The sequence below is a fragment of the Mycothermus thermophilus genome (genome assembly GCF_041956435.1).
Source record: "Mycothermus thermophilus strain CBS 625.91 unplaced genomic scaffold VTJ04scaffold_1, whole genome shotgun sequence".
Taxonomy (NCBI): Eukaryota; Fungi; Ascomycota; class Sordariomycetes; order Sordariales; family Chaetomiaceae; genus Mycothermus; species Mycothermus thermophilus.
The window spans coordinates 4189853-4216013 of NW_027191427.1; the positions used below are offsets into that span (position 1 = coordinate 4189853).

General features: G+C 56.8%; 15 protein-coding genes across 15 annotated transcripts; 7 read left to right on the plus strand and 8 right to left on the minus strand.

The window, feature by feature from the left end:
• Window positions 1–665: 665 nt before the first annotated feature.
• VTJ04DRAFT_1560 (uncharacterized protein) lies at window positions 666–1649 on the plus strand (the record flags this gene model as incomplete). Its single annotated transcript, XM_069359261.1, has 1 exon — window positions 666–1649. The coding sequence occupies one exon, from the start codon at window positions 666–668 to the stop codon at window positions 1647–1649; it is 984 nt and encodes a 327-aa protein (XP_069224168.1).
• Window positions 1650–2003: 354 nt separating this feature from the next.
• On the plus strand, window positions 2004–2758 carry VTJ04DRAFT_1561 (uncharacterized protein; the record flags this gene model as incomplete). The annotated part of the gene is made up of 3 exons (XM_069359262.1): window positions 2004–2041; window positions 2171–2342; window positions 2420–2758. 3 exons carry the CDS (start codon window positions 2004–2006, stop codon window positions 2756–2758), a joined length of 549 nt encoding a protein of 182 aa, XP_069224169.1.
• Window positions 2759–3066: 308 nt separating this feature from the next.
• Window positions 3067–5476, minus strand: VTJ04DRAFT_1562 (uncharacterized protein; the record flags this gene model as incomplete). The annotated part of the gene is made up of 3 exons (XM_069359263.1): window positions 3067–3154; window positions 3227–5245; window positions 5304–5476. 3 exons carry the CDS (start codon window positions 5474–5476, stop codon window positions 3067–3069), a joined length of 2280 nt encoding a protein of 759 aa, XP_069224170.1.
• Window positions 5477–6625: 1149 nt separating this feature from the next.
• Window positions 6626–8389, plus strand: VTJ04DRAFT_1563 (uncharacterized protein; the record flags this gene model as incomplete). Its single annotated transcript, XM_069359264.1, has 1 exon — window positions 6626–8389. One exon carries the CDS (start codon window positions 6626–6628, stop codon window positions 8387–8389), a length of 1764 nt encoding a protein of 587 aa, XP_069224171.1.
• Window positions 8390–8433: 44 nt separating this feature from the next.
• VTJ04DRAFT_1564 (uncharacterized protein) lies at window positions 8434–8985 on the minus strand (the record flags this gene model as incomplete). The annotated part of the gene is made up of 2 exons (XM_069359265.1): window positions 8434–8703; window positions 8866–8985. The coding sequence occupies 2 exons, from the start codon at window positions 8983–8985 to the stop codon at window positions 8434–8436; spliced, it is 390 nt and encodes a 129-aa protein (XP_069224172.1).
• Window positions 8986–9116: 131 nt separating this feature from the next.
• VTJ04DRAFT_1565 (uncharacterized protein) lies at window positions 9117–9905 on the minus strand (the record flags this gene model as incomplete). The annotated part of the gene is made up of 2 exons (XM_069359266.1): window positions 9117–9196; window positions 9266–9905. The coding sequence occupies 2 exons, from the start codon at window positions 9903–9905 to the stop codon at window positions 9117–9119; spliced, it is 720 nt and encodes a 239-aa protein (XP_069224173.1).
• A 49-nt stretch (window positions 9906–9954) lies between these two features.
• VTJ04DRAFT_1566 (uncharacterized protein) lies at window positions 9955–10251 on the minus strand (the record flags this gene model as incomplete). The annotated part of the gene is made up of 2 exons (XM_069359267.1): window positions 9955–10166; window positions 10227–10251. The coding sequence occupies 2 exons, from the start codon at window positions 10249–10251 to the stop codon at window positions 9955–9957; spliced, it is 237 nt and encodes a 78-aa protein (XP_069224174.1).
• Window positions 10252–12334: 2083 nt separating this feature from the next.
• Window positions 12335–16415, plus strand: VTJ04DRAFT_1567 (uncharacterized protein; the record flags this gene model as incomplete). The annotated part of the gene is made up of 4 exons (XM_069359268.1): window positions 12335–12849; window positions 14259–14378; window positions 15045–15885; window positions 16395–16415. 4 exons carry the CDS (start codon window positions 12335–12337, stop codon window positions 16413–16415), a joined length of 1497 nt encoding a protein of 498 aa, XP_069224175.1.
• A 388-nt stretch (window positions 16416–16803) lies between these two features.
• On the minus strand, window positions 16804–18588 carry VTJ04DRAFT_1568 (uncharacterized protein; the record flags this gene model as incomplete). The annotated part of the gene is made up of 2 exons (XM_069359269.1): window positions 16804–18409; window positions 18503–18588. 2 exons carry the CDS (start codon window positions 18586–18588, stop codon window positions 16804–16806), a joined length of 1692 nt encoding a protein of 563 aa, XP_069224176.1.
• Window positions 18589–19470: 882 nt separating this feature from the next.
• VTJ04DRAFT_1569 (uncharacterized protein) lies at window positions 19471–20141 on the plus strand (the record flags this gene model as incomplete). Its single annotated transcript, XM_069359270.1, has 3 exons — window positions 19471–19577; window positions 19642–19974; window positions 20039–20141. The coding sequence occupies 3 exons, from the start codon at window positions 19471–19473 to the stop codon at window positions 20139–20141; spliced, it is 543 nt and encodes a 180-aa protein (XP_069224177.1).
• Window positions 20142–20757: 616 nt separating this feature from the next.
• Window positions 20758–21351, minus strand: VTJ04DRAFT_1570 (60S ribosomal protein eL31; the record flags this gene model as incomplete). The annotated part of the gene is made up of 3 exons (XM_069359272.1): window positions 20758–20961; window positions 21124–21198; window positions 21271–21351. The coding sequence occupies 3 exons, from the start codon at window positions 21349–21351 to the stop codon at window positions 20758–20760; spliced, it is 360 nt and encodes a 119-aa protein (XP_069224178.1).
• Window positions 21352–22303: 952 nt separating this feature from the next.
• Window positions 22304–23513, plus strand: VTJ04DRAFT_1571 (uncharacterized protein; the record flags this gene model as incomplete). The annotated part of the gene is made up of 3 exons (XM_069359273.1): window positions 22304–22491; window positions 22547–23210; window positions 23277–23513. The coding sequence occupies 3 exons, from the start codon at window positions 22304–22306 to the stop codon at window positions 23511–23513; spliced, it is 1089 nt and encodes a 362-aa protein (XP_069224179.1).
• Window positions 23514–23668: 155 nt separating this feature from the next.
• VTJ04DRAFT_1572 (uncharacterized protein) lies at window positions 23669–23951 on the minus strand (the record flags this gene model as incomplete). Its single annotated transcript, XM_069359274.1, has 2 exons — window positions 23669–23849; window positions 23920–23951. The coding sequence occupies 2 exons, from the start codon at window positions 23949–23951 to the stop codon at window positions 23669–23671; spliced, it is 213 nt and encodes a 70-aa protein (XP_069224180.1).
• A 213-nt stretch (window positions 23952–24164) lies between these two features.
• VTJ04DRAFT_1573 (uncharacterized protein) lies at window positions 24165–24380 on the plus strand (the record flags this gene model as incomplete). The annotated part of the gene is made up of 1 exon (XM_069359275.1): window positions 24165–24380. The coding sequence occupies one exon, from the start codon at window positions 24165–24167 to the stop codon at window positions 24378–24380; it is 216 nt and encodes a 71-aa protein (XP_069224181.1).
• A 19-nt stretch (window positions 24381–24399) lies between these two features.
• VTJ04DRAFT_1574 (uncharacterized protein) lies at window positions 24400–25677 on the minus strand (the record flags this gene model as incomplete). The annotated part of the gene is made up of 2 exons (XM_069359276.1): window positions 24400–25536; window positions 25645–25677. 2 exons carry the CDS (start codon window positions 25675–25677, stop codon window positions 24400–24402), a joined length of 1170 nt encoding a protein of 389 aa, XP_069224182.1.
• Between the last annotated feature and the right edge of the window lie 484 nt (window positions 25678–26161).

Genomic DNA, 26161 nt, shown 5'->3' on the forward strand with positions numbered 1-26161 from the left:
CCTCCAGCTGCCTTGGATTTGTTTACTTAGTTGTTTTTAATCCATGACTTATACTACGTCTACGCATATGAGTTCGATGTGTTGGATGAGACAGACATTTGGAGTGATTGTGTACTTGGTGCCAAATCATCCACGACAACTGTCCAAGATTGTGTGTTGGTTGAGGTTGACTCGAGGACAGGAAGGGGTGTGTATCTGTGATACACGTAAGGAACTGATATGGCGTTGGTTTGACAACAACGGAATTGTCTTGAGGGCTGTTCTTTGAGAGACGAGGTAGACACAAAGCTGAGGAAAAGGAGGACAACAGGACCGTGGCGATTTGGCGTTCTCTTTGTCATGGGGGTTGATCAAGGGAAAGTGAACTCCGAGTTCGAAGGTTGGACAGCGCCTTTGTGTTCAGTTCATTGTTCATAACAATGCCATTGTCCGCCCCCAGTCAAACAAGCCTCACGATATCTAGTGTCCTCACCCTTCTCGATATATCTCATCAACCACCCCCCTAAGGAAGGTAACCACCTCCTCTCCCAACAACGCTGCCAACCCAAACCAACAATTTCAACTCCGAGTCAGCATCCACCTTGACTCGACAGACAGATCTACAAGGTACGGTACCAACCTAGAACTCCTCCGCCCATTACACAATCTCCCATCCATCATCCACCATGGCCCCTCCACCAAGCTTCCCCTTCTCCCTCCCCCACCTCCCGCATCCCTTCTCCAACCTCCCCCTCGAGCTCCTCGAGATGCTCGTCTCCCACTGGGACCTCGACGTCCTCTCGCGCCTGTCGCGCTGCAACAAGCACCTGTACGCCCTCCTCTTCCGCGCCGTCTGGCTGCACGACGTCCGCAACCTCAGCGGTGGCAAGCCGGCGCTGTACCGCGCCATTGAGGAGCGCGACGTCTGGCTTGCGGGGAGGGTTTTGGAACGGTACAAGCAGCTTGGCGAGGAGGGAGGGGAGGAGAAGGAGATGGTGAGGGGCGTGTTGGATGGGACTGGGGTTAGGTTTAACACCTTTCACTGGGATGGAGAGGAGCGGAGCGCGGAGTTTGACCCCCTCTCGCCCGTGATGTTGGCGATTCGCAGGGGGTGGACGCCCGAGGAGTTGTGGGTGTTGATAAACGGAGGGTGTAGCCTGGACGTGAGGCTTCTGCATCCCGCGATCAGACACCCACAGCGCAAGGAGCCTGGGGCTGGGCTGCACATCACTTGCGACCCGGAGAGGTGTAGGCCGATGAGGGCGCGGATGGTGGCGCAGCCGAACCCGGCGCTGCCGAACGCGTGGATCTATCGGACCAAGCGTGTCCCGAGCGGGCTTTTTTGCACGACGGCGCTACATGAGGCGATTGCCTGGAAGAGAAAAGATGTATTGGAGTTTTTGCTCAGGGAGTGTCAGGGGATGGTGGACATGGGGTATTGTGGACAATATGTTCGTGGAAGGCTGGAGCAGCCGGATCCGGCGTGCTGTATCAAGCCGCTGGGCGAGCATCTGAGGAGTTGTTTGTGGATTGACTCTGTGGATGCTGTAGAGTCAACAACGACGACGCCCGGGGTCATACTCAATGGGCACATCTGGGATGTGCTGGAGGAGTTTGTCAACATTCGCATGTGGCTGGAGAGGCCGCAGCCGTTGGTGAGGGAGTATTAGTAGGGGTGGTTGATATGTAGAGCTGGCCTCTGCTACTACTCTACTCTACTTTTTTAGGATACAAATGGATTCTTTGGTTTCAGGTTTCTGTTTCCAAACTGGTTTTCTCCTCTCTTGCTGTGACCCTTTTCGTGATGAAGTTGATGTTTTCCAAACAAACCTTGTGTTCCCACAGCAATGCGCGTAAGTATCACGTAATATTACCGTATTTCCATGTATCACCTGCTGACCTGGAATCTTCAAGACGTTCCAAGCTCAAGGCATCTTCTTCTCTTTCCCAGGCTTTCATCTCATCATCCTTTCCTCATACAAACTTCATCTCACCACCATCACATAAATAATAAGCAAACCAAAATGCCACCCACCAAACTCCCCGAGAACGGGAATCCTCTGTGAGTCCCTCTCATATTCCAAACATTTTCCACCACCTCTCTTTACCTCATCTTTCGCTCTCTCACTACCTCCATCTCTCACCCTGCTATTAATATGTTCATCAAACCCTCACTCACTAACCAACCCAGCGTCTTCTTCGACATCACCCTCGGCGGCGAACCCCTCGGCCGCATCACCTTTGAGCTCTTCAAAGACGTCGTCCCCAAAACCACCGAAAACTTCCGCCAGTTCTGCACCGGCGAGTCCAAGAACCACCTCGGTCGGCCCCAGGGGTACAAGGGGTCTAAGTTCCATCGCATTGTTCGTCTTTTTTTTTTTTCCTCCCCTCCTCCACCCACTCTCCATTTATGGCTACTAACTTTGTTGTCTGTTCCCAGATCCCCAACTTCATGGTCCAAGGCGGCGACTTCCTCAAAGGCGACGGCACGGGGTCGACGTGCATCTACGGCACGCGGTCCTTCGCCGACGAGAACTTTAAACTGAAACACGACCAACCGGGCCTGCTGTCCATGGCCAACGCCGGGCCCAACACCAACGGCTGTCAGTTCTTCATCACGACCGTGCCCACCCCCTTCCTGGACGGCAAGCACGTCGTGTTTGGCAAAGTCGTCGACGGCATGGACGTCGTGCGCAAGATGGAGCACACCAAGACGGGCGCGCGGGGGAGGGACGTGCCGAATTTGGATGTGGTGATTGCTGAGTGTGGTGAGATGTGAGAGGTATAGAGGTGGAAGGTGTGGTGATGATGGTTGGGTTTGGAATGGAATGGATTTACGAATGGTCAAGGAGGTGGTTACGAATGCCGCTTTGGAAGCCATAACGCAACTTATGGAGAGCATGTTTCGCATCATTTTTGGTGGGGTGTTCAATTAGATACGTCTTCACTCCTGTCTAATTTATCTCTCATTTGTCTGTCTACCCAGCTCAGACAAACAGCAGCCACCAACACACTCCCAAATGAGGATGATGATGACGACAATCGCTCAAAACACCCAGGTTCGCTCCTCCCCCCTGCTGCCCAAACTCAACCCTCCGCCTCCATGTCATAGCTGTTCGACTTGTGTTTCGGCTGGAACTTGAACCCCGGCGGCGCCGGACCGAGGAACATCTCACTGTCTCATCGTCAGCAACCATCCTCTCCTTTCCTCCATCACTGAATGAGAATCTCAAAAAAACAAACTCACCTAATCTTGATCCAATCCTTATAATTCGGACTCGCCAACAGCGTCTCCAGGTCACTCCTCCCCCTGTACGCCGGCGGCCGATCGTTCAAGCTGGGCGGCAAATGCTCCAGCAGCCCGACCGGCACGTACCGGTGGAAAAAGCTCAAAAACTCGAGCAGGAACCGGCGCGTGAAGTTCAGACCCAGCTCGTCCGACCCCCACGCCTCCATGCCGTACCGCGCGAACCGCGCCACGTAGTCCAGCCTTTCCGAGGCCGACTTGTCCAGGTACTGGCCCCGCTCAATCTCCTCAAAGATCCACGGCTTGACGAGCGCGCCGCGGCCGATCATGATCGCGTCCACCCCGGACTGGGACAGCCGGGAGTAATAGTCCTCGTGGGAAAACACGTCGCCGTTGCCGATGAAGTACATGTGCGTCGCCGCACCAACGCCGGAATCCCGCGTCGCTTTGTCGGTGGAACCATTGGCAGGCAACGTCCTCGCGTCCGGCTCCCGCGCCGTATCCGCCACCTCCCCCGCCGCCTCGCGGAACCGCTTCACCACCGCTGCGCACTCGGCAATGTACCCCCAGTCCGCGGCCCGCGTGTACCGCTGCTGCCGCGTGCGCCCGTGCAGGGTGACCGCCGCGCACCCCGGCGCGCCGAGCAGGTCGCGCATGTCTTCGCCGCCGAGGCCGAGCCGTTCCACCGTCTTCAGCGCCGTGGGCCGGTCGTCGCGCACGCCGACGCGGATCTTGGCGGTGATGGGCACCTCGCCCGAGACCGTGTTCATGCCGCGGATCATGCGCTCCAGCTTGGACGGGGCGTCGAGCAGCGCCGAGCCGGCGCCGGTTTTGTAGACGGCGTCGACGGGGCAGCCGCAGTTGAGGTCGATGAGGCGGAGGTGCGGCAGGAAGCGCGCGAGGGCTTCGGTCGCGCGGATGGCGACCCAGGGGGTGTTGGCCGCGATTTGCGCGCCGAAGCGGAGATCGTGGGTTGGGGAGTAGTCTTGGACGATGGAGGACCCCGGGGAGGGGTTGAAGCGCGGAGGGGACACCTCGCATTCGTGGGCGCGCATCAGCGTCCAGTCGGCTTTTTGGCCTTGGAGCAGCGGCATGCCGAGGGCCATTTCGGAGTAGGTAAGTTGCGCGCCGAGTTCGACGCAAAGACGGCGGAAGGGGAGGTTGCCGACGGTGGTAAGCGGAGCGAGTACGGGGGTTTCGGGGCCGAAGTAGAGGCGGCGTTTTTCGGAAGGGAGGAGGGGAGGTTCGACGTAGTTGGCGCGGTAGTCGTTGATATCGGCGGTAGTAGGCTCGCCGTCTTGGGCGGGCACATCGTCACCCTTTTTCTTTTTGGAGTGGTAATGCCGGGTGTAGATCTCGGTGTCCTTGGCCAGCCATTCGAGATACTTGTCGGACTTGTCGAGGGTGAGGCGTTTCCGCGACAAGTCGATTTTGACGTTGACGGGCACGGAGTTGACGATGCCGGGCCTGGCATCGGCGAGGTCCGCTTCCTCGTCGTTCTCGCCACCTCCTCCATCCGCACCGCCATCTCCCCTTCCCCCACTGCTGCTGTTACTGCTCTTCGTCTCATCGACCAGGAGGACCAGCTCAGAGCGGCCGTCGTCCCGCTGGACCTCGGCCATGTGGCTGCGCACAAACAGACAGCGCCAGCCCGAGGGGCACCGTCCATACTTTTCCCAGACAGGACACTTGCCGTCAAAGGTGATCAGGTCTGGACGGCGGCCCTCGGCGAGGTACTTGCGGAGGTCGTGCAGGGCATTGCAGCGGTCGCCCTGCTTACATGGGCGAGGGGAGAACTCGGGGGTGTGGGCGACCGAGTTGCAGAGACGCTGGGCATCAGAGAAGGTGCCGAATTCACGGTCCTTGTTTTGGCCTCCAGCCCTCTTCTTCTTGTTGCGTTTTCCGTTCCCCTTGGACTCCTGGACGGCGTCCTGGGCATCGGGAGCGGCGCGTCCCTCGGCGTCGTCGTCGTCATTGTTATCATCAACCTGGGGTTGGCCGGAGGCAAGAATGAGATATCTGGGAAAGGGTCAGTAGGTGTCTTGGAAGAAATCAGTTGAAATGGGGCTTATCTTACTCTTGCTTGATAGGGGCCACACCCTTCACTCTTGGGCGTGGTGTTGTTGTCGTGGGCGTTGGTTCTTCGAGTCGAGGTTTCTTTGGAGCAGGCTCTTGAATGACATCGTGGATTTCGGTTTGATTCCCATTGATTTCATCCTTGGGCCTCCTGGCCGATTCCTGGAGGTCCATGAGTGCTGAATTGACTCTCCCTGTACCTCGAAGGTGTTGTTTCTTGTTGTGAGAAGTTGAGAAGCGTTTTGTCTTTTTTCATGAAATTTGTATTGTAACGCTCTGGTCTTCACACAGTGCCGGTCCCGTCATGGAGTTGGAGATGTGCCCCACAGCGGGGCTGCAATCAATTCCAGGGTTGGGTGTGACTTCATCTGATTTCTTCTGCCTTCATCTTCCGTTGAATCCACCATTTTCACTTTGACCAAACCGAGATATTGGAAAATAGAAGTGCAGCCAGAACATCAGACTTGGGTTTCTTCTGTCCCACACCTATCAATCTGTGCCAATTGATCTGCGCACAACACTTTAATGTTTCTCGTAACTGATCTGGGAACTCTTGTTTCAATCAATTGCTTCAGTTAGCATCCATCTCAACTTACCTGTGTTTTACGGATATTCCATTTACAGCGCCTACTCCTATCTGCCAGCTACTGAAATCCCTCCCACAGCCCACCGAACGAACCCAGCGCCCGTTCCATTCCGCAGTCTGCCGAGTCCTTAGGTCAAGTCCGCCGTCGACTACACTACCGCCCGCACATTGCCTGATGTGTGTGGATGCCGTCTGTCAGCGTCAGTGGAGTCTGCAACGCTGTGGATTGCCCTGCTGGAGCTGCTGGAGCTGCTGGAGCCAGGGGTTGACGCGGGGTCACGTCGTCCCCTGAATCTGCTGGCGCAGTAGCACTGGAGCGTAGGATTCAGGACGACACTGGCCTCGAAGCACGCGAGGCCAAGATCTGCCCTGTTCCAGAATCCTGCCTTTTCTTTCCCCAAATACTATCCAACAAGCAGACGTAACCACGGTTGGCACTCTCTGCACCGGCTGCCCTGTCTCAGCTTCGAAACCAGAAACTCTCTTCTCCTCAACCGCAAGCTCCAACTCTCAACTTCACATCTCCGAAAACCACAACATCCATCCGGACCCTGCTCCCAGTCCCAGCCCTGCACCCTCCGCTCTACGGCCCCGTCGCGGCACCTCGCGCATACGAACCAAGCCATAGCTGCAGCACTACACTCGTCCCCGACTGGCTCCCGGAAGCGAGCTCCCCGCACTCTTGAGCAGTAATCCGTGCGCTTGTTGATGCTCGGCCCCGATAACATACCCACACAATGGCGGACCCCATCAGATCACCAGCCCACGAGAGACTACCGCAGTCACCGCCGCCGAACCCTCGAACCTATCGTTCACAGAGGATAGCCCCGACATCCCCCTCCGATCCCGACCTCTACCACATCGCCGAGATCTCGGACCAAACCCCACCACCCATCCCCCGATCCCACACCCCGGGACACCTCTCCTCGAAGAGTCAAGACCGCCGCAAGCAATCCGCCGATATGTTAACCCTCCGTCAACGCTCTCAATCCGGCGCAGGCGCCTCCAACCCGTCCCCGTCGTCCTCCACGCCCGGTATGCCCGGGACCCTCGCCCCGTCCTCAACATTCTCCACCCTCCCGACCTCCGACCGCAACCTTGCCCCGACAACAACCGGCCGCGAAAGGCAGGACTCGACAGCCTCCAACAGCGGCAGCACTAGCAAAGATGGCTCCCGGCGGCCAACAGCTCTGCGCTCCACCTCGGCCATCGCCGGCCGGCCAACAGGGCAAGCCCCAAACTCCGGCGCTGGAAGCGGCGGGACGGCAGACCGAGTGTCTGGAAGCACCAACCCCAACTCCGACTCCAAGACAAGCCTCTCCTCCTCGGGCGCTACCCCCATCACGCGCATCGGCACAGGCCGCGGCGCCCCGGCCAAAGGCGCCGAGGTGTACCGGCCGTTCCCGCCGCTCGTCGACCCGAGAACCGCCCCTGACGTGCCGCCCGCTCCGTCCTCGGGCATGTACTGGAGCCGCGCCCCCGTGTCGGGCGCCCCGCACACCGCCCTGCGCGCGCACACCACCACCATCATCGGCAGCAACGTCTACATTTTCGGCGGGTGCGACGCGCGCGCCTGCTTCAACGAGCTGTACGTGCTCGACGCGGATTCCTTCTACTGGTCCGCGCCGCACGTGACGGGGGAGATCCCCGTGCCCCTGAGGGCCATGACGTGCACGGCGGTGGGCAAGAAGCTGGTGGTGTTTGGCGGCGGCGACGGGCCGGCTTATTACAATGACGTGTATGTCTTTGACACGGTCAATTTCCGGTGGAGCAAGCCGCGGATCCTGGGCGACGCGGCGCCGTCGAGACGCAGGGCGCACACGGCGTGTCTGTACAAGAGCGGCATTTACGTGTTTGGCGGCGGCGACGGTGTCAGGGCGCTGAACGACATCTGGAGGCTGGACGTCAGCGACGTGAACAAGATGTCCTGGAAACTAATCTCGGATCCGTCTGCCACCTCGTCCTCCCCCTCTTCAGCATCCGGCACAGCAGGCGGAACAGCAGCCACCTCTTCCCGCTCCCCTGCCGCTGGTGCCGGCACCGCCTACCCCAAAGCCCGCGGCTACCACACGGCCAACATGGTGGGCACCAAGCTCATCATCTACGGCGGGTCCGACGGCGGCGAGTGCTTCAACGACGTCTGGGTCTACGACGTGGAAACCCACGTCTGGCGCGCTGTGCACATCCCCATCACGTACCGCCGCCTGTCGCACACGGCCACCATCGTCGGGTCGTATCTGTTTGTCATTGGCGGGCACGACGGCAACGAGTACTGCAACGACGTGCTGCTGCTGAACTTGGTCACCATGACGTGGGACCGGCGGCGCGTGTACGGCCTGCCGCCGAGCGGGAGGGGGTATCATGGCACGGTGTTGCATGATAGTCGGTTGTTGGTGATTGGTGGGTTTGATGGCAGCGAGGTGTTTGGGGATGTGTGGGTGCTGGAGCTGGCGGTGCATGCGTATTATTCGCAGATTAGTCATTTTAGTATTGATGTTTAAAGGGGGTTAAGGTTGTTTGGTTTTGAGGTTGTTGAAGAAATGGGTTATATTGGGGAATTGAGGTTCGATGTTGTTGAGGATGATCTGGTGAGAACGCGGTGTTTGGGTTGGGTACCTATACTCGGGAATGGCGTTGCGGTTGGGACAACAAGTAACAGAGCAAGCGGGCGGAGGAGGCCGATGATCTCGGGGTCATGTTTATATTTTGGTTTCCGTCTTTCACACGCTGACGTAGAAGTATGCAGGTATGGGTATACAACGGGGATACAGATACAGATGAGTTGGGCTTGGAGACACAGTCTTGAATTGAGCCACTAATTGGCTTGACTTGGAGCTCTTCTCAACTCTATCCATTCAGTCTATATCTCTCGATGAGACATTCTTTCTCTCTCTCTCTCTTCTTGCCCCGATTTTTGGGAACAATCCAAAAGATGGCACACCGGTATAATCCCAAGTCCCAATTGAGTTGATCATACAATTTTACATGTGAAATAACTTGACCAAGCCAACCCCCCTCCTGCTAAAGTGTACCAACCCAAACGCCGTTGAATGCACAAAGAAAAGGGGAGAGGATTCTTTTCGTAAGAGTCTGACATATGGCGGTTTTAGCCGCCGGGAAGATGTCCATGTTTAAACCTCCGGTCGATGGTAGTCTTCATGACCTTGTTGAGGGTAGATCGGGTAGATCATGGGAGGTCGAAGGTAGTACGGAGTACGGAGTCGGCGTTTAGTGAGCAGCAGCCTTAGCCTTCTCGGCCTCGGCCTGCTTCCTAGCTGCCAACCGTCTCTCCTCGGCGGCCACCATTTCTGTAGAGCAAAACATGTCAGCACTGATTCACGGAACAATAGTTTGCAGAGAGAAAAGTGAGCTCTTACCCTTCCACAAATCCTGCCCCTCATAATCCTCCTTATGCACCTTCTTCTCAACCATCCTCTTATGCTCCGGATCCTCCGGGTCCACCACCAACACCGTCTCCCACCGGCCTTTACCCGACCTGGCATCTGCCGTCTCGAACGCCGCCGTGGCGATCAACACGGCCAGCGTCAAGCCCTGGGCGTACACACGCGCCTGCACAATCTTTTGGCTGGTACTCATGTACTTGCTGCGGCCGACGATGGCCATGGCGGCGCCCATGGCGGCGAGCCACGAGGCGAAGACGATCGAGTAGCGGTTCTCGCGCCCCCAGTCGACGAAGCGCTGCCACTCGGTGCGCTGGGCCTGCCGCGCCGACTCGAGCTGCCGGTGGGTTTCCTCGAGGTAGTTGTGCATGGCGTCGCGCTGGCGCTGCCAGCGGATGGAGCAGTGCTCGGCGTAGATGATGGCGCCGCAGGTCGCGGATGAGGAGACGAGGAAGGAACGGAAGGGGAGGGTGAGTTGCCGGAAGGCCGGGTAGCGCCGCGACGCGCCCCAGACGCCGGCCAGACCGAGGGCCAGGCCGACGGCGCCACCTTTGATGCCGTTGTTGACGACGACGGCGTAGTGCTCGGCTTCTTCTTCTTTGCTGATGACCTTCATTGTGGCGGTTGGTGGGGCTGGCCTTGTTGGAGTAGTGGTGGTGGCGGGATTATTTTGGTCCTAGGAGGATGTTGTCGTGATAGCGGGGTGGTCGGCCGCGGACGGAGTGTTGTTGGTTGAAGGGATAGTGAATTGGTTTTGGTCGTGGGGGTTCGGGATTAGAAATGTAGGGACGATTCCCTACAATTGTTGCTTGGAGGTTTGGTTTTTCTGTTGTTTTCCCGCTCTCCCGGGTCGTTGCGATGTTATAAGAGTCGGATACTTAAAGAAGCTGCGGTGGTGGCGTGAGAAAATATCGTATGACGACGGGCCGCAGCTTACTTGATTCAGGTGCAGGAGTACCCATCGGGAACCTGATCGGGGAATGTGGGGCCTTGTGTCACCCAGTACGTAACGGAAAGTCTGGGGCTCCTTCTTCACCCGAAGAACTTCAGGACAAAGAGCGAAAACGCGATCCAGAACTTTTTTTTGCAGACCATGAGATTGGACGACCTGGGCATCCCGGATTCTTTCCCCCGTGTTTTGCCAAATCCCAGCCCTACGAGAAATTCAACGTAGGATTGTCTGGTTTATCAATCCGGCGACGCCGTGACTCCCATTCCGTCCCGTCCCAAGAAAGACGCAAAACCTGGAAGGCCTGGACCGTCTGCAGATGCCGAATCTTCGCCGCCGAAGCACCGGCATGGACCAGGCTCTCGGAGTTGCTTCCGGCTTTTTGTTCAGCGCTGTTCCTCAGTGACGTACCTTGCCAAGCCCGGTGCTCGGCGGCAGAGACCCACACTACGGCTCCCTCCCCGGCCATCTCCGTTCCGACAGCCGGCGGGTCCGGCTCGTGACCACGCGACTCCGGTAGACTCCGGCTGACTCCGGCTGTCCGTGTCCGGGCTATATACAAGAAGCCCTTCCCGGGCTGCGGACAATTAGGGGTTATGGCGTGATTGTATGATGGGCGCTCAATGCGATGGGAAAGGAGAGCTGTGGGGTTGAGGTTGTCTACATACACAGTCTGTATGACCAAGTAGACGTTTGATCTGCTGTCTCTGGTTGTGGATTTCTGGCTCTCATCGTACAGGAAGCTGACCATATAGCCAGGTGCGTTGGGTCGACTGTTCCGGAACATCTAGGACAGCAAGCGTCTCACCAGCAGTGTCCTTGCTCTCTTGACAGCTTCAAATCTCCTCAGGTCATGTCGCGGCGATGGGAACTCAAGAGACAAACTGCAAATCTCAGAGACCCTGTCAGACCGCAACCCTTTAGAGCCCGGCAACTCGCGGCTTCGTTTAAGGCTGAAAAGCTAAAAGCTTAATTCAGTCGACTTCGTGGCTTTCCATTGTTCTTGGCGGAGAGTTCGTTGCGATGACATCATCGTATGCTTGAAAGCTAGGCTGTCTCACTAGCTTCCCCGAGCCGTTGAGAGCGCCCAGTTTCAACCATGACCTATCGGATCTTGCTGTGCCGTGATGACAGCTAGCTCCGCCCCATCTGATCCAGTTATCTAAAGCCGAAGCTTTGCAGAGTGAAGCTAACTAAAAGGTCAAACGTGTGACATCTATCGCATGCCAAAGTCTTGAGCCCGGATTCTTAAATCCCACACTTTCCAGCTTGTCCATTTCACTCCTTATGGCCTTTATTCTCTTGCCTTTCAGTTTCGTCTCCTACCCCAGCTCGATATCTGGTGCCCAATGACTTCACCTCCCACAAGCTGGGAACCATGGACAGAGTCCACAGCATCCCATCTCGCGCGGATCGAAACCGGGCTGGAGCGGTTTGATGTCCTGCCTGCAATCCAGGTGTAATCATCGGGTTTGACAAAAGCGGAGTGTATGTAACGTTCATTCAGGCCAATTTGAATACAGTTGCTGACGACCTGCGAAGTTGGGCCTATAGACAATCTGTCGCGCCTTGGAATGACAAGCCTCCGGAGCCGAGTCGAGAATTCCAACTCCACAGTACCGAGAGAACAACATCATCTTCAGTTTCCTATCCTGGCGGTCTCTGGACTATTCCTCCAAGACGAAGGCACAGCAAGCAGCTTCTGTCCACGTACTGGCACATTTATACCAGACGTTACACTAGGCTCAGTCACGACACCTCTGCATTTAGACGCCAGTTCCTTTTCGACGGCCTGGTTGCTGGGTCCGAGAGCTTTGCGCGTCTCAACGAACATGACAGAGGCGATGAGACGAGCATCAAGTTATCGGATATCACTGTAGACTTGAGGTTTTTCTCGGGCTCTCACGTTCAGCTATGAATTCCGCCCCTGGGGGTTCATCAACCCGGAATCTCTCGCATCCGGCGGTTGGCAGGAGGCCGGTACTGTCCAGGCAGATGTCCTGGCCAACACCATTTCGTCTTCTTATGGAATGCCGACCGGGTGGCTATTGGGACAGGCTTTTATTCCTGTATGTTTGACGCCGGGCGACGGCCGGATGGGCGAAACCCTCCCTCCCCATCTCACAGGCCGCTCGTCAAGCTACGCCATGCTCCCCGTCTCCCACATCGACGGGGTAGGGATATCCGACACCGGGCAGACCGCGGCCAGCAACACCTTGCACCCAACCCCCATCACCTCACCAACGCCCATTCCGGACGGATCTCACCACCGCATCCGAACCGCACCCCAACCCCTAACGGCCCCTCAAAAGCTCACTTCCAAACACCTCTTCCTCACCAGCCTCCTGCTCGCCAACCTCTTTGCCTCTACCGTCCTCGCCATCAGCGACCTGGAAGGACAGACCCTTCTCTCCGAAAACTTCTGGCAGCTCGCCAAGGTCCTCGCGCTCAGCGTTACCGCTCTGTCATCCATTGCTACAGGCGCGTCGGCTTATTTTCTTAGCCTTCGCCGAGAAGATCCGTCAGCAGAAAAGCGATCGCAATCGCTCCCTTTTGCCGAGTTCTTGTTGCGCGGAGCATGTACCCTCGGTCTGGCTGCGTTCGCGTTCATGTACGTGACGTGGTATTTGTGTCCGCACCCTGAGAGGTTTCGAGCGTTTGGGCTGTTGCGGGGGGTGTGTTTGCGGTGTTTGTGAAGGGTCGGATGAAAGCCCATGTTGGTGGGAATGGTGGGCAGAGAGGTGAGCAGGGGAATGTTGACGATGATGGGCATGATCCGGGAGATGGGGAGGGGTCGAATTCCGCTCAACCGCAGCCAGTTGCTGGCGACAGTAACGGTGGAGGAGGTGCTGGGGAATGTGGCTCGATTTGGGATATTCTTGGACGCGTTGCCAGTGTTGTTGGGGTTATGAACTTTTTGATGGGTGGATGATGGGATTGGAGTTGAACGAGAGCAGAGAGGTACTGTTGAATACCTATGGTATTGAAGTCACTCGTATAGAGGAACGGGATAATGGGGCTGGGAGGACATGGTTACAAAATACCTCTAGGAGTTATTACACGGTTCATAGGGAGTTGGATTTGTGGCGGTATATGCCATACAGTAGGGTTGCTTCACGGTATGTAAATCCGTGTATACTCTGCCGTGAAATGTCTTTTTGAGCTCCAAACTAAAGGAGGTCTCTTGAAACGCTCTGGTATCGCTGAAGGTTCTCGGTGTTTAGTAGCTCCTGGGTGCAAATAAGGTCAGATGGTTCCTCCTAGGTCAGGTATGCTCTCGCTCCACAGGAAGCACTCCGTCCCTGCTCATACTCCGTTCTACCATCCGGATGACAGAAAGGAAGATTCCGCAACACGGGCCCATTCTCGAAGCCCCATATGCTGACGGTTGCTGCAAACCCACGGGATGTAAGTGGCTGTGGTACACTTGAGAGCCCAGGTCAGCCTTGGTCCATTGAGGGCCCCATGCTCCCCGGATTCCGACGTACACCTAGCCTTGCATCGTGAGTTGGCACCACCCAGCTTGCTCAATAACTGAGCCTAATTCTCAGATACCTACCTTACCCGAGTCATCGTTCTTGTCATCCTATTCCCCATAGTGTCGTCTCTGTTCTTCTATTTCCTCCTCCTCACCTATATCACCTATCTTTGAGGTAGCTAAGTCCTTAGGTAAGGTACGTAGGTAAGTTTTAAAGCATGACGTCCATGTTTACGTGAATCTCTGAAGTTCTGTTGTGCAACCAAGGCGCCTAGATTCAACCATCTCCCACGGTACGTGGCTGTGCATGCATGCCCAGGCTGACTCTGGCCATGCTTCTCTCTGTCGGATTGCCAATCAGAGACACGATGTGCATAACGTTGGTGCCGAGAAGTTCACTCACCACAGCGATCTGATCCTCAAGTCTCGCCTTTCCATCTCGCGTCTTGCTCTTCTTCTTTCTCTCCTGGGGTTTCCTGCTTGCTGCTCCCAACCTACAACTTGCCTTGTTCGCTTGATAGTTTCGAATACCTCTCCACAAGAATGTCACCCGGCATCTCCGACGTCAGCTACGACACCTCCAAGACCTCCAAGACCATCTACGACGATGATATGGTGAATCGTGCCCTCATGGGATTGGGACGATGGCGCGAGCTTGGAATGTGCGTAACATCAGCTTAATCATTTTCTTCGAAGAGCGTATATACCAAATTGGTTGTCGCAATTGCTGATCCATCAATGGGTGTAACCAGCGAAACTCCCCTGCCTCCGCGTGTATATTCGCCCCTGGATGAGACCGCAGTCCGCGGGATACCATCTGCGTCCCGAGAGTATATATTCCATGACTGGATCTCGACCGGATGCGGAGAGCCAGATCTGGAGGATCCGGAGTGGCCTTTCGAGATATCGTTTCCTTTCAATGAGAATATAGTATTTGATGACCATTTTGACACTGAAATTCACGACTGCTCCCATCCCTTCAAGGAGGATCCGGTCTCGGGTTTGAGCTCCGGGGATTGGGACAACTCGATACGGTGGATCACAACCAAAAAAGAAACTCTGGCGAGTACAACAGAACACTGGAGAGATAAACCTTCCGCCCTCTTTCCCGGCGAGGTCAATGACAATCTGATACCTCCGGACGAAGACGCTAGGTATGGGCTCAGTGACAACCAAGCCGCTACGGAGACCGACGCCATTTCGTATGGCGATTTGAAGTTAATCCAATGGCTGTTGGATGTGACATCTTCTCATCATCGGACTGACCACCGGTCAGCCGACCAGATCCAGCCCACTTTCGACACTGATGGGCTTGACGCAGCTCCCAGATTAACCGTCGGACAGACCAAGCCAAACATCATCTTGTGCCCGACATCTGTCATCGGGTCGAGTCCGTCGATTCTCAGCAGATATGATGAACCCGTCAGAAAAGGCTTCCACTCCCTGGTTCGGCCTCGCAAGCACACCACCAAGCGACTCACTCTCGTCTGGTTTATTCTCTTCAACCTTCTTGCCTCTCGTGTCCTCGCCAGTAGGGACTTGGAGGCTCAACGCCTATTCTCCGACCACAATTTCTGGCATTTCGCCAAAATCCTTGCACTCAGCGTTTCAGCCCTCACTTCGATCAGCACCGGCGCATCTGCCTACTTTCTCAGCTACGTCCGAGAGGCATCGCCTGAGAAATCCGCGTCGTTCAACCCATACGCCGAGTTCTTTTTGCGCGGAGCTTGCAGTCTCGGCCTTGCTACCCTTGTCTTGTTCTACGCGGCGTGGTTCCTTTGCCCGAGGCCTGAGAGAATTCGGGTATTCGGACTTGGTGCGGCAGTTAACACCGCGCTGGCATGGCTGGTCATGCCGAGCAAAGACTCCGCAGACATGGGCCTAGTTTGGCTTGATAGGCTCAACGCTATGGTCCTCTGGGCGGTTGCGGGAGGTATCTTCGCGGTGTTTGTCAAGAGCCAAGTCGATCTCCACGCTGACAAGCACACCACCGGAAATGACAATGGACAGAACAACGGGCAGGGGAGCGGCCAGGACAACAACCAACACAATACGCAGAATGATGATCATGACCGACATGACCCGGCACGGGACACCGCCAGCCATGGCGAGAACTCCGGCTCCATCCCCTTGCAGACCATTCAAAACACCGCTGGCAGCAATTCGAGTGTATCTAACGCTCGTGGTCCGCCTTCTGCGGCGACAACGAGACAAGTCAACAACCCCCCAGGCCAACGTCGGAGAGGTTGGAACAAACATCGGATCTGGGAGTTGGCTGCTCGTACTGCAAATGTTTTGCAAATATCAGGGTTTGTAATTGGCTTGCCAGCTTGAGGAGGAGAGTTGGAAATCTGCTGGTTCTGTTTGATACCTGATATGGAAGAAAGGCCATCGCTTGCACGATAAGAGAACCCGAGATCATTGCACTCACCAAGGGAATAGATCGGTAACTGGTAGGTAAATTTGGGAATGAGAAAGAATAAATTCTTATGACCTCAGTTCGAAGGAAATCTTTCCCGAGTTTCTGGACAAGCTTGACAGCCGGAGTCTCGGTGCTGAACCGAGCCGGAGTTAGCGGCCGGTCTCGGTCCGGTCCGGCGCCGAACAAGTGGGACCGTCGGAACCCCGGGAGTGGATCCAAACTCCGATGCAGGATGCCGGAACTTACTAACCGACAGCAGAGGAACCTGGCGCCTTAGACAGTCAACCACGGACTTTTGTCAATTCGTCTAACCTACCGACTGTGCTGTGTTATCTACTCATACATGACGATGTTGATTCCCTCTCGGAAGGGCTTGCCTCCCTCATCTCGTACACAACTTCATGATCTCCTCATCCCATGTCATGAGATTCATTACCCTGTCCCTACCCTAAACAAACAATAAGCAGACACACGCAGCTCGCCTACCCAGCGCAATGAGGTAGAAGAAGTGCATTACATCCAACCAGGCCCATCCATGCCTACAGTACGCCAAACCATCATCATAGGTGCTTCACGGTCAAACAAAACAACACTCCAACATATCATCATCAAAAGCCAAAAAGCAGCAAACCAGAACCACCAACCCCTCAACAACTCGCAGCGCCCTACGCCGCCCCCTCCCCCTCCCCACTATACACCGCATCCCTACACAACAACACCACCTGTTTGAAAAACCTTCTCCACTCCAACGGATCCCCTTTCACCTTCACAAACCTCACCTCCAACACATCCTGCAGCTCCGGCACGGGGTACCTGCCTACGAGCACCTCGCCATGCAGCGCCTGGCGCCGGCCATCCACCGCCCGGACTTTTAGTGCAGCAATGTGCTCCCCGTCCCCCACTTCGGACCCGACCGCGGCGCTTGGGCGAGCGACGGGCAGAGGGACGTTGAGCTGGTGCAGCGCGTCGCGGAGCATCTGAACTAACAAAGCCGGGGGCACGCGCGAAAAGAAGCGCGTGAGCGAGTAGGCGGGCACGATGTCGCGGAATTGGCGGGCGTGCTGGGTCAGGGAGAGTGGGACGCCGGGGGTTTGGGAGAATTGCGACATGGTAGGTTCGTCGGCGAGCGCTTCTAGCGCCGCCGCTGTAGCGTAGTTTGTTGCTGCTGTTGCTCGGCTGGCGGCGGAGATGGGTTGCGTCGAGGACACGATGCCGCCTGCGCCAGCCTGCAGGCCGCGCGGTAGAGGACGCTCCCAGTCGAAGAGGGCGTCGCTGATCGGAGTTTCGGGTTGGGTGGCGGAGAAGCGGGCCGGGGAGTCTGCTTGGGGCGGGTCGAGGTCCATGGCGTCGGGCTGGGAATGGCGCTGTTGTTGGGACGTGGTCGGGGCGGCGTTGAGGTCGATCCGTAAGCCCTCGAGCATCTTGGTGGCGAGGGCGATGGGGTCCGAGACCTTGCCGTCGGTGGTGAGGAGCGGGTTCCGGCGAGTGTACCAGGGGTGTTGGCGGATCTGGGCAAAGGTGAAGCGCTTGCTTGCTTCGATGTTCATCATGCCACGCAGCAGGGAGAGGGCATCCGGGGGGATGCGGGACCAGAGCGAGTCGGTGCTTCGGCCGTTGGTGCGGACATATTCCTGGAACTCCCAGCTTCCTTCGGTTGGCTCGTCCCACGGGGTGTTGCCGACCAGCAGCACGAACAGGATGACACCGCATGACCAGATGTCGACGAGGTCGGCCGAGTATTTGGATACCTCGGAGGACTTCTTGTCCTGGCGCGCACAGCGAAGCACCTCAGGGGCGATGTAGGGAGGGCTGCCGCACATCGTGCTACTCTGCTTACGGGCGCCCTTGTACTCGAACATGGTGGCCATGCCAAAGTCGGCAATTTTGAGATTGCCGCTCTCAGAGAGGAGGATATTTTCGGGCTTCAGGTCGCGGTGAGCGACGCCCTTGGAGTGCATGAAGCTGACGCCGGCGATCAGCTGGGTAAAGTAGAGGTGGGCAATATCCTCCTGCACGCCGACGTCAGCTTCAATCTTGTCGAACAGATCACCACCCTCCGCAAACTCCATGGCAATCCACCGCCAAACGTCATCCTCGCCCGTGGCAAACCACTCGATGATATGGGGGTGCTGGCCGATGTGGGCGTGGAGGGACACCTCCATGGCGATCTGCTTCGCCGATATGCGCCCCTGACGGACGGCATAGCCCTTGTGGATGAGCTTGACGGCGAAGACTGGAGATGATTCATTTAAGGGGATGGCTTTCTTGATGCTGGGAATTGGTCAGTGTGAGGTATCATCTCGGGTATGTAAGTGGATGACGGAATAGTTATGAGGACGGTGATGAGAAACGGCTGAGGCTTACGATGCATATGCCCCCCTCCCTATTGTTTTTGAGATTATGCGGAAAGGGAGGTCTTTGGGGAGAGGATCAAGCTGTGATTGCTGCATCTTCGCAAACTTTGTAAGGCCGTCTATGCAGTAGGCCTTGTGAATGGCTTCAACAGGGATGGAGTGGATGACGTGGGGCTCAAAGTAAACACAAGGATGAGGTCGTCCAGGGAGACTCGCAGATGCCGACTTGGTGATGTTAGACGTTTATTGGTGTGTTGAAATGGACCAAAAAAGACAACAAGAGAGAAAAAAAACCAATGGCTTCAAGGAGACCACAAAACCCAAATTCTATCTCCGTTCTGCAGCCAATGTGCTAACAATCGACATGACCAATATGAACAAATAAAAAGGGCGTGAGACGCGTTTAAGTCGCGTCCATTTCCAATGATGGCCCGGGTTTACGCGCGAAAATCCGACGCAGGTCAGGCGCTTGGGGCGCTGTCTCTGGCGTTTGAGCCGTTGTTTGGCCCTTGTTTGGGTCCAGCAAACTGCAGGCAACCTCAGCGCTGATTGGCTGGGTTTGCCCCGCACCTCCGTCGCCCAGTGAGCAAGTGGGGGCAAGCCAAGTTGGGTCTTGCTGTGTAAACATTCGGTCTTCGCCCAAATCGCCTTCCTTTCTTCGACTTTGAGCATCTTTCTTCTTGCCGGGCAGAGGAAAGACACAAGTTTTGTCTGTATCCCAACCCAAGGCGGGCGGTCTGTTTTTCACTTTCAGGTACGTCATTGCATCATCCCTCTGCAGAGAATTCAAGTCGAGTCCGTTCTGCAAGGCCCTAAAGGTTCAGGAATCGATGTTGACCCTCCCTCTCTTTCTTCCTCGAGCAGTATCCGTCAAAGGCATCTTGCTCTAGACACCCGTTTAGCCGCGCCCCGGCTCTCTGTCTGTCCATTGTCTAGTCGAGTACCACCCGTCAGGAAAAATCAACAGCAACAACCACCATGTCTTTCGCCGAAGGCAGTCAAAACCCCGCCTCGAGCAGCCTGCAGAGCAACAAACTGGGCGGCGCTCGGAAGCCCGCCGAGCCAGGCCAGAATGCCGTCAAGAGGTGGGTGTTGTCCCCCTTTCCACTTCATCCGCACAGGATACTGACCAATCCACTCGTTCCGCAGGCTGCAGACGGAGCTTATGCAGCTCATGACGTCCCCAGCCCCCGGCGTCTCCGCGTTCCCGTCGGCCGACGGCAACCTGCTGTCGTGGAGGGCGACCATTGAAGGCCCCGCTGACACCCCCTACGCCGGCCTGACCTTCAAGCTGAGCTTCGAGTTCCCGTCCAACTACCCGTACGCCCCGCCGACGGTTCTGTTCCGCACGCCCATCTACCATCCCAACGTCGACTTCTCGGGCCGCATCTGCCTCGACATTCTCAAGGACAAGTGGACCGCCGCCTACAACACCCAGACGGTGCTCCTGAGCTTGCAGTCGCTGCTGGGCGAGCCGAATAAGTATGTTTCTGTTGGATATGTTGTTCTTATTAGCGATCAGGATCAACTAACACTCGCTCCTTAGCTCGTCCCCCTTGAATGGTGAAGCCGCCGAACTGTGGGACAAGGATCCGGCCCTGTTCAAGACCAAGGTCCTTGACCGCCACAAGGATATTGAGGATGACTAAACGGCGCGTGTACGACGAGCGAGTGTGGAAGTCAAGGAGTGAAAGCTGTGGGCTGGATGGGATGTCACGGATTCACGCATCATGATGGCTTGCTTTTCCTGGTTTTCACGGAGCTTGGAGTTTGTTTCCGGAGTACTTGTGTGGCCTGGTTGGGATCTGCATTGCCGGGGCGGATGGATGGATTGGTTGGTCATGGATATCCCCTTGCTTTACTCTGCTAGTGGTGCAGGCAGGCCGATGTACACATTGAGCATTGGCTTCCCTCCAATGGACGCGCATGCTGCTTGTCCATGAGCGTACCACGCGCCGAGATTATAATCCCAGCGTTATGAACAAGTCCTATCACCGACCCCGTCCCTCTCCAACCAACACCGCCTTGCGCCGTGGTGACAGGTAAGATGTGCTCGTTCGCGCGAGGAATGGGCCGAGATATGACGATGCCGAAAGAAAGGTGCCGTGCCTTGACGAACCCCCTGTATTCGTTGTTGGAAGCTAGATGCCATGAAGAACTCCGGTAAAGCCCAATGCCGCCCTTAACCCGATCCACGGCCCTGTTATTTCGACGCCCGTCACCACAAACACCTCCCCCTCGAAAATTTATTTTTGCCGTTCGCCTTTACTCCTCCACCACAACGGTGTGCAGGCCCTTGGGGTTCTTAACGTTGACGGCCTGAACGTAGCTGTACAGCTTCTCCTTGGCGCCCTCCTCATCGTTACGCCTCCGCGAGATGCGGATCCGGAGCCGGAAGGGAACGCCCTTGATACCCTGCTCCCAGACCTTCTTGTTCAGCTGGGGGTCGAGGCGGACGTCGGTCGTGCCCTAGAGAGTATCCAGTCAGTCTGCGGTGTCCTCCAGGTCCTCTCTTCTTCAACACCCGTCCATTGCGTTGCGGGGGCAAGGATGTTTTCCCTGAGGAGGGGACGTTTGTCGTTGAGTGGTTCGAGAGGGGCATCCTGGGACTGAAGCTCTGATCGAACATACCATGGCCTTGGTAGCGAACGCCTTGATCTCCTTGATGGCGCGCGGCGCCCTCTTCTTGAAGGTCACACCGTGCAGCTGCCCAGAACACAATCAGCATCCCAACACTCATCATTCCTGGCTCGGGTCGATGCAGAGGATATCACGTACGCGCTTGTGCAGGTGGATGGTGTACTCGCGGGCAACGACATCGGCGATGGCCGAGCGCTGGGGCTTCTTGGTGGACGACATTCTGGCAGCAATTCTTCCGTCAGCTGGGTCGTTTTTCTCGAGGGGTTGGAGTCGATAGTCGGTTGGAAAGAGTCGAAGGATGGATGATCGATTCAATTCGGGGACAGAAAGAACGTTTACGTACTTTGGCGACGTCTGGATCTCGTACACTCCGGGAGTCGGCTGAGTGGTGGTCGAGAGGGAGTCGTCGGGAATTGCACGCTGGCGGGTTTGTTCAACACTCTGCCCTCCTCACAGCAATTTTGCTTGGTTTTTCCGCGATTTCTGCGAAAGTGCGGGCCTGGGCTTGCAAAGCCTCGCCTAACTGCCCTAAAGTGGTATGGCGGTGTGGTCTGGGCCGGGGCGAAGTGGCTGGTGAGGGTTAACGTGTGGCTTGACATGCCGTGGCGGGGCTGACACTGTCTGTCAGCTGGCGCGGATTCATCCCATTGCTCCTTGGCAGCTCGGCAGCTCCGCCCCGTCGCGTCATGCACGCTCAGGCAAACGGTCGCCAGGGACTCCAGCCAATTTCGGAAGACCGCTGGGGACCCACACCAGCTTCCCTTGCTCATCACACGGTTCTCGCTGCAGGGGAACATCGCGCTCTCCTGTCGGTCGGCGACTTCACTTCGCAATCCTCCACCCCAACCGTCGACAACCGACCCAAATCCCAAGTTTAGGTAGCGACTTGCCGATTCAACCGCCGCCATTCTTTGTGTCCACGGAGCGCTGTGCGCCTGTCCACGTTCTTTCGTTTCCAGCCTCCTCAGGGCCGAAACTGACCAAAAGTTTCACAACATTGTGACACCGACGGAGTTCGCTGATTGACCGACCGTATTCAATCCGACCGCTGTCACAGCTCTTCTCGAGACATTAATAAAGCTATTCTCTACCACCGCCGCCGCGACTTCGATATTTCCATTCAACATCGAATTCCCCAGACCAGACTTCACTTCGACCAATCCACTCAAAGATGGCCGACCAACATGCATCAGCCGGGGCGGCGACGTCAACGCCGACTCCCCAACCCGATTACACTCGGAATCGCCTGCCGACGCTCTTTGAGGTTCTCAGCCGGCGCACCCTGCCGCCCGTGGATCTCTTCTCTTTCTACATCTACATGCGCGACCAACAACGATCCGTTGACTACCTTGATTTCTGGTCCGTCCCCCTCACTTTCCCTGCCGTTTGCACTCGTAACTGACACCGTTTCTAGGCTCGATGTTGCCCAACACATGTCCCTCTGCCGGCACTACGTCCGGGAGCTTCGCCGGTCCGTTCTTATCGGGACGCCGGACCCGGAGCGGAGCTCCAAGCATTCCTCGGGCATCCTGGAAGCTCTCGGGGACATGACCCACCCGGTGGCCGGCCCCTCCATGTACCAGACGGAGAAGGAGCGGGACCAAGACGCGCGAATGTCGGCGTTCTTGCGCGAGGACCGCGCCGACCGCCACTCGTCGCCCGGGAGCCCCAACCTGAGCAGCACCCCGCGCGGGCCCAACACGGATTCCAACTCGCCCCCGCACACGGTCGCGCGCCAGGACATCCGCGCCTCGGCCGAGAAGATTCTGTACACGTACCTCATGCCCAACGCCGAGCGCGAGATCACCCTGCCCAACTCGATCGTCCAGGACGTGACCACCGCCATTGAGGAGTTTGGCCGCGACGACCCCGAGGTGTTTGACGTGGCCAAGGACTACGTCTTCCAGGCGATGGAGCGCGACGCGTTCCCGGGCTTCTTGCGCATGAAGGCCTTCGGCAACCTGATTCCGCCCACGCTCGTCCTGCGGCTGATCATCGGGCTGGTGGCCATGTTCGGCGGCTTCTGGACGGCGTTTGTGTTGATCTTCCTCAACCAGGACAGGATGACCCGGCTTTGGGTATGTTCTTTTTTTCTCTCTCCTCTCCCTCCCCCATCTGCTGTTAGTTATCTAATCCCCGTCCAGGTCATCCTCCCCTTCACCATTGGCGTCTACTGCCTCGCCTCGTACCAGTACTGCCTCGACCCGATCCTCGCCCTGATCGGCCTCAGCGAGTACACCCCCTTCAACTTCCTGCGCGTGCGGGAGCCGTACGTGCGCAAGCTGCTCACCCGCCGCGCTCTCATGGTCCTGGCCGTGACGATCCTTGTGGATGCCGCGCTCTGCGTCTTGTTCATCCTCGTGCCGGGGAAGAGGCTCTGATTCGTTATGAGTTAGAGTCTCTCCTTTTCTCTTCTTCTCCTTCGAAGATATTAACTCAGGAGAGGGGAGGGGGGAATGGCATGGTGGGAAGACCGTAGAGCGGGCTGAAACAAGCATAACGTGAAAATCTTTATTTTTACATCAAGTAACGACCGTCACGACCAAGGTAAAATACTTTTTTGCGCAAAGCACGGGGTGTGTTTTCTTGCTTTTTTGTTCTTTTCTGTCCACGGTGCAAGGGATGGGATAATTTTATTTTTTCTATTAGAGGCAGAACTGCAGGGCAGGGTACGGGTACAGGCGCGGTATTTAGGTGTTTTCGAGGGACGGCGCTCTCTGGCTGGTTTGGTTTGGGTTGTTTGTTTGTTGGCCTTCTGTTGGCTTTCTGATATGTTCGGAGTAGTACCTTTTTTCTTTCTTCGCCTTCGGGTCGGGCATTAGTGTCTGTCGAATTTATTCTCTTCTCTGCGGTGATTGGGTCGCCTCTTTTTTCGTTGTGAAGCCCTTCTTCCGTGATTGATAGGCCCTCTGAGGCAGAGTTGGACCTCCTTTCTCCGAGCAAACCTCAAGCTACCGGCTCGTTTACCTTCAAGATTGAAGCCCGAAAGCTCGACACAAGTAATCCGTCGGCGGCCACGTAGTCAAGGCGTCATGAATCCGTTCCCATTTCAGCCATCCCCTTCTACATGCCGTCCTGAACCCTCTATGCTAGATCCCTACCTACCTCTCGCCAATGCATGTATGTCCCGTCCCACGAATCCTCCCATTCCCTACCGACGTGTAGACGAGCCCTGCTTCCTCCCCATCCTTACGAACAGCCGGACCAACCAAACCAGTCCTCACACCAGCAACAACGACCCCAGCTAATTCATGCTCTTATCCTGGCTCACGGATTGTCCAACTTGCGCTTGTTCGGGCGGCTCGTCGTCGTCGTGGCTCCGGTCGCGGGATCCTCCGGGTCGACCTCCATGTCCACTTCGGCTTCGTTGTCGAGTCCTCCTCCTCCTGTTGCTCCTCCCCCGACCTGATTGGCGTTAGAAGTTACTTGGAGGTCCGTCGTCCCAGCTGAGGCTGCGTCGGTAATGTCGTTGTTGCTGTTGCTGTCGACGTGTGGGAGGGAACTGCTGCCGACACCAACCATCAGCATGTTGCTTGTCTCGTTGGTGGTTGTGGTGATGATGGTGTTGGAGTTGGTGGACGTGGAGGAGGAAGTGGTTTGGTGGGGGCCCAGCAGAGACAAATGTCTCTGCTGCTGGGCAGCCGCAATACCGCCGCTACCGCGCAGACTTGCAGCAGCAGCAGGGCCTCCTCCACCACCACCAAAGGTAGCAATGTTCGAGGATGATTGTCTGCTAAGAGAGGGCTGTTTCCCACCCTTCTTCTCCTCCTCCATCAACCGCGCCGTTTCCTTGACCCGCTCGGCGGCCCTGGCCGCGCGTCGGTCCGCGTCCGCGCGAAGTTGCGTCATCTGGCAGGACAGCGAACGCAGCGTCTCCTCGCACCGTCCGGCCCAGGCTTGCAGGCTCGACAGCAGCCCGCCTATGGCGGAGGGCGCGACGTCCCGCAAGGGCGCGACGCTGTTGACCCGCACGCGGGCGGCTTTGGGGTCGAGCTGCGCGTTGAGAAGCCCGGCGTAGATGGCGCCGATGACGAGCTCTTCGAGAGCTTCTCGGGTGGGAAGGTCGAGGGCTTTCTGGAGGGTGGGGTAATCAAGTCCAGGGGCATCGTGGCCCGGGGAGGAGGTCTTGGCGAGGGTGAGGAGGGAGAGTTGGCACAGTTTGAGGCGCTGGGCGTCGTTCAGCTCGGGGAGGTTGGGGGTGGAGAGGTAGGTCGAGTAGGTGCCATGGCTGAAGATGTCGAGGAGGGTGAGGTAGGGCGCGAACTCGGTCCCCGCAAGGGCTTGGATTTGGGGTGCCTGGAGGAGCTCGGTGAAGAGGTAGGTGTTGGGAGCCGAGGTCGCGCGGGTGATGAGATCGGCGGCGGCCCGAGGGGAGGTGGCCGACTTGGTGAGAGCCAGGAACGGCTGAGAGGGGGTTAGTCAATCAACGGGTGTTTTGGAGGAGATGGATGAGGATGAGAAGGAGAACTGGAGTGGGATGGATAGAGGGGTTCGTCGGGCTGTTTGTCGCACCTCAAGAGCATTCAGAGCTTTGGTCTCCTCCATCTTGTCTGTGAGGAGAATTTCGAGAGGAACAGATGGTAATGCTGTTTGGTAATGAGACGCCTACAACCGGTTTGATGAAGGGTCAAGATTGAAGTTACTCGTAGTATCTGTGTCGGTGACGTTGTGGTGGTTGGCAGCCTCGCGTGGAGAGGTGGGGCAGTTTAGGCACGGGCCGGTGTAAGGCTGAGAGGCATAAGCTTGAGCCAGCCCACGCAGAGGATCAATCTACGCCACATCTGCGGCTAAACAAGCCACACAGTGTGGCTCACTACCGGAAGCACAACGGGCCGGAGCAGGACTTGCCTCTTCCGGTCTGTGTCCCACCGTTCCCCGCAGCCGTCACAGCAGCCGGTCTGCTCACATCAGAGCTCTGAGTTCTGTCATACTTGGGGCACAGCCGGATTTCGTCTGATGTGTGTTCAAGTCTAAATTTATCAATCTGCCTCAGATGTGTTTTCCATCATATGCACTGGGCAGCCAAATG